The sequence below is a fragment of the Helianthus annuus genome, chromosome 8, assembly GCF_002127325.2.
Source record: "Helianthus annuus cultivar XRQ/B chromosome 8, HanXRQr2.0-SUNRISE, whole genome shotgun sequence".
Taxonomy (NCBI): Eukaryota; Viridiplantae; Streptophyta; class Magnoliopsida; order Asterales; family Asteraceae; genus Helianthus; species Helianthus annuus.
In genome coordinates, this window is record NC_035440.2 from 43,661,768 (window position 1) to 43,670,153 (window position 8,386).

At 35.0% G+C, this 8,386-nt stretch overlaps 1 protein-coding gene across 1 annotated transcript; it reads left to right on the top strand.

Moving 5' to 3' along the window:
- Positions 1 to 4,099: 4,099 nt before the first annotated feature.
- On the top strand, positions 4,100 to 5,871 carry LOC110869948. Its single transcript, XM_022119149.1, has 4 exons — positions 4,100 to 4,654; positions 4,854 to 4,925; positions 5,013 to 5,085; positions 5,162 to 5,871. Exons 1-4 carry the CDS (start codon positions 4,100 to 4,102, stop codon positions 5,869 to 5,871), a joined length of 1,410 nt encoding a protein of 469 aa, XP_021974841.1.
- Positions 5,872 to 8,386: the final 2,515 nt, after the last annotated feature.

The following is an 8,386-nucleotide window of genomic DNA, read 5'->3' on the forward strand; positions in this document are numbered from 1 at the left end:
ATGAAACAAAAATCATCATTAGGAGCATCATTAGTAGCATAGAATGCAAAATTTTCATCACCTAACTCCTCAGGTAAGCTACTCTAGTCAACAAAGCCTTGTGTAAAGAAACTTTGCTGATCTGGTTGAACCACTGTTGGTGGTGCACCTTGTTGTGGTGCCACTGGTTGCACTTGAACCTGAGGGACAGGTGCTTGGACATACTGAATTTGTGGGACAGTGGTTTGAACATAATGCACAGGAACATGGTTTTCATAATGAGCAGTGTTTACATGGGCAGCAGGGGTATAATGGGAATAGTGCATAGTGCATTGGTTTTGTGGTCTAGAGTTTGAGCTGGGATGAGTAATAATTGGACCAGTGGTTTGACTCCTACATTCCCTAGCAAAATGACCTAGTCTATTACACTTATAGCACTTGATCTTTGACTTATCCAACCCCACTTTTAAATTCCCATGTAACCCTGGGAATTTTCTCCCTGTCCTTCTATAGAATTTGCTTGTTCTTACACTAAGAAAAGCCAATTGATGAAAAATGTCCATTTCTTCAAGATCAGTTAGATCAAAGTGCTGTAAGTCATTGAGTGCAAAGCATAGATTATCTGAGCTCTGGCTTTCTCCACCAGCAGTTATGTCAATAAAATGATCATAACTCTGATCCTTACTGCTGCGAGACTCTTCTTGACCCAAGAGAGCTGTGTTGCCAACTGAATAGTCATCTGCAACTTTACCAGACTCTTGCAACTTCTTATCTGGTTCAACTCCCTTTCATAGGTCAGGAGTCTACCATGAAGTTGGGTCAGTGTCAGATCGTTAAACCCAATAGAATTCTTGGTTACAAAAGCTATTGTATCCCATTTTTCAGGTAGTGATCTAAGAAACCTACTATTTTGAGTTGATTTAGCAAATTCAACTTTAACATGTCTTAGCTCACTAATGAGACAACTGAAACGCTCAAACTGTTGGGTTAATGATTCACCCTTAATGTGACAAAAGGTTTCATACTGCTGAATGAAAATTTAAAACATCCTTCGCCTTAATAGAAAAAAATTAACTTAGTTAGTGGTTGGATGAAAATTTATAAAAAATATATGACAAAACTATTATTTTTTTAATATAAAAATTGCATGTATATTCTTTTTTATTATACATGTGACAAAATTAACTAAATAAAAGAAATTAAAAAGAGTTTGAGCACATTTGCCATTTTCGTCCCTGTGGTTTATATTTGCCATTTTCATCCAAATATCCTTTAACTTAACAGAAAAATAAACTAAGTTAGTGGTTTGGATGAAAATGGCAAAAAGTTACAAACGTGGGGGGCAAAATGGTACAAAAGTGTTATTTTGGATGAAAATGGCAAATGTGTCCAAACCTCAGGGGTGATTTTGGCAATTAACTCTATTTTCAATTACTTGTTCAGTCCCCCCAAATTGTTCCTTAAGTGCATCCCATAATTCCTTGGCACTGTTACAATGTAACAACCCAGCATAAATTTCATTGGGTTTCACAGATGCAATGATGCTAAATGCTTTGGCATCGAGTTCAAACTTTTGAAAATCAGTTTCAGTATAATTTTCAGGTTTCTTAGGTTCAAACTTCTTTGTATCCTCAGCACTTGGCACCATTGGAACATGAGGTCCAAAGACAACCGATCTCCAACATCCGGTATTCTGTTGAGCAAGGATGTGACCCATCTTTCTCTCCCAGATGTTGTATTCATTTCGCTTCGACATAGGTGGTTTGAAGAGTGAACCGATGTTATTTTTATCATCTTGTGATTGTGACGTCATCCTGGTTGTTTTACAGGCACTGATTAATCAACTTTGATCGTGATTATACCTTTTTCAACAAAACGAACAACTATCAGTATCAATAATTGTGAGCTGAACTATTTATGTCAAAATGAATGTTAGATCAAATTTGACTGTCCGGGCTTCGATACCAATTGTTAGGATCTGAGTTTGGATTGATTGTGTTTTATGTTTGATTTAAGATGAAAATGAACAAGTAATTGCAGTGGAAATAAATGGAAGTAAACTTTGCACACAATCAAACAGGAGAAATGCTTTCAACACACATTATGAACATTGAACCGAATGATTAAATTTATTCCAATCACCGATTACAACCTTGCATGCATGTAACAAACTCCCCCTCAGCCTGAGCTCACAGTGTTTGTTCGTACAGGAAGAAAAGTGATGAAGAGCTAATAGAACAGTACAGGGTACTGTTCTATTTATAGGCACGCGCAAACCACTGTGGCATCTTTGCTGACGTCACCATGAAAGTGACATCTAACCTCCTAACAACCTGAAACTACTAATCTAATACAAACACTGCTAAGCTAACTACTGATTACAATACATTACAAAGGAAAGACTAAACTACTGCTTTATCCTTCCACTGTTGTGACTCCAGCAGTACTTGGTTTCTTCAGCAGTGCTTGACCCATAACAGTAGATTGATCATCAGGGCTTTAGTCTTCATCAGTCTTTAACTTAATCAGTAGTTGTAAGGCAGCAGTTGTTGTAAAGGATCAGTGGATAAAGGTCATCAGATGTTCAAACCACTTTCAATGGGAGAGGATGAAATACAAACATTTGCTTATTATGGATCCACTGTTCTGATTCGGTTTTGGCTTTAATCAACTGTTCCTTTGATAGGGTTCAATCCCAACAAAGACAATAATACCTCACTAGGTTTACCCCACAACCTGTGGAGATAGAAATCAGACTCGGGTTCAACTACACCCGGGGGTAGCCTTTCAGCACCTCTTGGGTTTTCTTAGGTTTTCTGTAGCCCAGATCTGCATTGCAAGTACTTAAAAATTAATAATGTACATCTAGTTATTCCTTCCACATGCATATATTGAAATTTATTAAACAATATGGAACAAAGCTTTCACCTTAGTACCATTAGGCGATAACATGGCATTATTGTGATGAAGAGAAGACCATAGATTTAAGATTCTTTGGGTCGAGAGGCCCGGGTACATCTCCTTAATGTGATCAAGATAAATGGACAAAGGCACAATAGAGTATAGGCTTGATTTCTTCATAGTTCATACATTGAAACTTATTAACTTTATGTAATTGTCCATTCAAATGTAATTGGTTATATCACAATTAGATTAACTTTCTGTAATTGTCCATTTATTTTATGTAACTGGCACATGTTATATTTTGTTGAATAGATGTTTGATAAAATTTGTGAATGAAATCTTGTTTATGTATGAAGCCAAATGTTATCTTCTTCAACAATCTTGTGAATAGTTGGCTCTCTTTTACTGTGATTATCTTTTATATAATTCTGCATACAGTTTTCCCCAGACATATACTTCTATATTATTATTATTATTATTATTATTATCCATGCGGTTTTTCCCTAGACATATACTTCTATATTATTATTGTAATTCTACATACAGTTTTTCCCCAGAATAGTAAATACTACCATGGATCCAAGGAACCCGAACGACACGAACAACCCACCACAAACCCCACGGACGACACCCGTTGATCCGATGTGGGTGACTCCACAATTTTCTTTTTCCAGCTACAATCAAGTTCCTAACGCATTCACGCAACTCCCTCAAACCCCGCATCCTACTAGTTTATTTCAACTTCAACAAATCCAATTTCAACAACAATATCAGCAACAACTTAAAACGCTCCAACAAAGCCAAAGTCAGCCAATTCATACGAAAGTCCAATCGAAACCGACACTCGATACCCCTTCGTTAGACGATTTGGATGACATTGACGTTGTACCCGAAACCCAACCTCAAAGTTCTAAGAAAACATCTAAGAAAAGCGTTCAAAGACGCCAAAATAAGATAATTTAACCACCGGTAGAGGTCAAACTTGGACGTCGATCGGCAAAAGCGTGGACCAATACATCTACGTGTCCGATCGTCGGTATGTTATACTTTTTTTATTTATACTAAAATAATATTTTATTCAAGATAAAACAAAATGATTTTACAAACCTTGATATTTATTGTAGGTAATAATCAAAAGGTTCATAGTTTTTGGAAGAAGGTTTGCAACAAATTTCATGCTTTGATGTAAAAAGAACCATACCAAGGAGTGAACTCAATGGGCTCAAAGTATCGAGAGATGAATAAGAAGATATCGGCATTTTGTGCTTATTACAACAATGCTCATTCGAATCGGCCAAGTGAGGCGAGTGATGAAACGGTTTTTGCCATAGCTATGTCAAAATACCATACGAAAGAAGGTAGTTCGTTCACGTACGTAGGGGCTTGGGAAATCTTTAAAAATTGTCCCAAGTGGTCGCCGGTTCCTAACGAGGTGGCAAGAGCAAAGAGGTCTAAAACATTCGAGTCGATAGAGCATAGTGCCCGTGATTCGGATGTGCGTTGCTATATTAATATTAATGACGAACCCGAGTTTGACGATGAAGTGATGGAGATTCCGGAATTGAAGCACCCAATTGGTAGAGACAAAGCAAAAAAGGAAGCGGCGGCCAAAAAGAAAGAGGCGTTGACAAAAAATGAATCTCTGGGTGAAATGAAGGTGGATAAGTTGATAAGCAAGTTCACCGAATTTAACGAAATACAAGCGGCGAGACTTAAGTTGAAAGAAAAAGAAATGAAAGAAGCGGCCGATCATGAAGACTTTAAGCTAATGGCGAGAAGCATTGACTCGCTCCCGGAAAAAAGATAAAGAAGTGTTGTAAAAAATGGGGTCTTTAAATTATGGTGTTATCATTTTTTTATATTTTGTCGCTATCGTTTTTTATATTTTCTAGTTGTAACGAAATTGATTCAGTCATATATTTTATGGATTAAATTACTTTTTTTTCAATTTTTGGGCAACTCTGTTATAGATCTCTCATGTAATTTGGTCTAAATCGGTTATATTATTTGTACCTACAGTAGCAAATAAAAAGAAGAAACAGGTTATCCCACCACCATGGCATCACCAACTTCTTCCAACGAGATCAACGATTTTTTTTTTTTTGAACGTGGTGATGGAAACAACACAGATAATTATAGAGAAGGAAGAAACCTCGTCTAGACGGAGAAAACGACGACACTGTTTAAATAGGGATCATGAAGGTATTTTTCTCGTGCATTATATTTTTTAAAGTGCCATTTATATCTTAGTGTAATTATACTTTTGTAAAATATGTAGGTGCCCACGATAGGTTGAAGGCCGATTACTTTGCCGAAAACCCGGTATACACAGATGAAATGTTTAGGCGTCGTTTCCAAATGAGCCATCATCTTTTCTTACATATAGCCAACGATTTGGCTAATTATGACCCATTTTTCACATTAAGATGGGATGCTACATGTAAAAGGGGATTTACCACTTTACAAAAGTGTACGTCGGCAATTCGCCAATTGGCTTACGATACAAGTAGAGACATGTGGGATGAATATTTGAAGATGTCTAAACAGAACTTCACGAGAGAGTTTGTATCATTTTGCAAAGGGATGGTCAAGCTATACAGCACGAAGTACTTACGAAGGCCAACAAAGAATCACATCATAAAGTTTTACCAAGCACACGAAAGTAAACATGCTTTTCCTGGAATGCTTGGTAGCATAGATTGTATGCATTGGCCTTGGCGTAATTGCCCTAATGCATGGCGAGGTCAATTTACTCGAGGTGATCATGGTTATCCCACATTAATTCTAGAAGCCGTGGCTTCAAATGATCTTTGGGTTTGGCATGCTTTCTTTGGTGTTCGTGGTTCGAGTAACGAAATTAATGTTCTTGGTCAGTCAGATGTTTTCAATGATATCATTAACAGTACGGGGCCTGATTCTAGGTTTTCGATTTCAAGAGTAGAATACAAGCACAGGTATTATCTAGCTGATGGAATATACCCAACATAAACAACGATTGTTAAAACTATATCGTATCCGGAAGATGAAAAAAGAAAGAAATTTACAAAATGTCAAGAATCTGCTATGAAAGATGTTGAGCGTCTATTTGGGGTTCTACGACAAAAATGGCACATAGTTGCAAACCCAGCACGAGTACTTGAACTCAAAACATTGAGATATTGAGATATTGTATGTATGCTTGTATCTTGCTGCATAACATGATTATCGAAGACGAAGGTAACGCCATATGTGAATATGATCCTAACGACATTCATGAGAATGTTGTACCAGTTGATGAAGGGCAACAAGAATCTAACATGTGGGCATTATACGAGACTATGCATAACTATCTTCGTTCGGATTTTATTGAACATGTTTGGCAATTTGGTCGGGTTAACAACAACGAGTAGTTTTCTTTTCTTAATTTATAATATGTAGTTTAAATTTGGATGTTATTTTTATATTAATTTGAATGTTATGTAGTTTTATTACTAAAATTTATTTAATTTTATTTGTTGTTTATTTTAAATAAATAAAACATATTTCACACAAAAAAGGGGTGGATGGTGGTTTGTGTCATGACCACATCCTAAGATAGTGATTTTGGATGGTGAATTAGAGGGCGATGACATAACGCTAATGTGGAGGATCATGGTGATCATGAGGGTCATGACCACACCCTATAGCCTAATCGACTGATCCTTAAAGACTAAACATATTCTCGGTAACACTAGATTAGTTTAGGTTTATATTAATAAAGCATTTCTTCAAATATGGTAAAAACTAAAGTCATCAAATTAAACATGAATAAGATATTCTAACTTAAGTGTCTTACAAACTAACCATAAAAGTATTGGTTAAATAATTGATCTTGTGTAATTTAGTATAAATAGTACTAACTCAACTAAAAAAACTACTAAATATATCATTTTGTGCCATCTTTGGCAACATAACTTATTTTTGGTTTAGAGAATCTATATTATGTTAATATTTTACATAAAATAATATGACGAAACCATTTTATTTTAAATGTATAGTTTTCGAAGGTTTATAAATAGTAATTTCAAATTTAAAATAATATATAACTTTATAATATTTTATTATATTAATATATTATTTTTAATATTTACTTGTTTTATATTTTTCTATTTACTTTTAGCTTTTAACGTATTTTCTTTTTTCCTTTTCTAAAATCATATTTACTTTGTCATTTATTTTGTTTTTAATAATTCGTTTTTCTTTTTTTTTTTTTGATCATCTTTACTTTATCAATTAATTTGATATTTCTTTAATAATTTATGTTCGTTAGTTTTTTTCTAAAAACTTAAGTACGTAGTTGTGCTTAATATTTACCCTCGATTAGTATAAGTTTTATTAAAAATGAATTTATATTCAAAAATAAAGTATTTATTTGGTATCGTAAAATGTAACGTTGATAAACTGAACCGATTCTAACGGTTTGGCTTTCTAAACAACATGCTACATTTTCCAATAACATTTATTGTACTTTATCATTTGCTCCGTTTCGCCGCAACGCGCGAAAGAAAAAAAAAACCTAGTATTATTTAAAACCAAAGTTAATATATGATTTAGTATTGTAAGTAGCAGAAAAGTAAACATTTCTTATAAAGTTGAACGAAAATGTATTTATTCTTTTATTTAAGAAAGACTGTAACGGCTAATTGACTATAGTAAAAAACGCATAAAGAAATTAACGGAATTTACGGGAAAAGTTACTTTGCCGTCACGATTATCATGAATATTAATATACATGAACCATATCGCATTCTTCATGATTCTATGATCATCATGTTTTTCCCACACCACTTCGTCTCAGTGACTTGCCTTACCAACATCTCAATCCCCTATACGGCGAACGTCTTTTGTTGTTTAGTCTGTATTTACATGTGTTTTGAAATCACTACGAGCGCGTTGCGCATGAAAACCGCTAACAAGAATAAAAAGAAAATATAGAAAAAAAAAACTAAAAGATAACCAAAAGAAAATCAACCAAAAAAGTTGTATGGTAACAATGTTCTTCATATGAAACCTGTGGTCAGAGATGAGCAAATGATAATGGGTACCGGTACCGAATTTCCCGAACCGAAAGATCTTAAGTACCAATTCGGTACGACTTTTGGCGTTCTGGTACCGGTTCGCTACCGTTTTTTACCTTCATATACCGTATTTTCGGTACTAGTACCGATTCGGTATTGGTTGGCACCGAGCTCATCCCTACCCCTGAAACTAAAAAAGGAAATCATTAAAAGTTGAAGAAAATCAACAAAAAAAGTTGCATGAAACCGTTGTTGTTCGTACGACACCCGTGATCAGGGATGAGCAAATGGTGTCGGGTAATAGTACCGAATTTCCCGAAATAAAAGATTTTCAAAATCAATTCGATACTGACTTTTGGTGTTTTCTGTACCAGGCTGGTGTGGGTTTTACCTTCATGTACCGATAACCTTATTGGGATTTTCGATATCAGTACCGGTTAACACAAGCTTATCTAACTTAAAAAGTA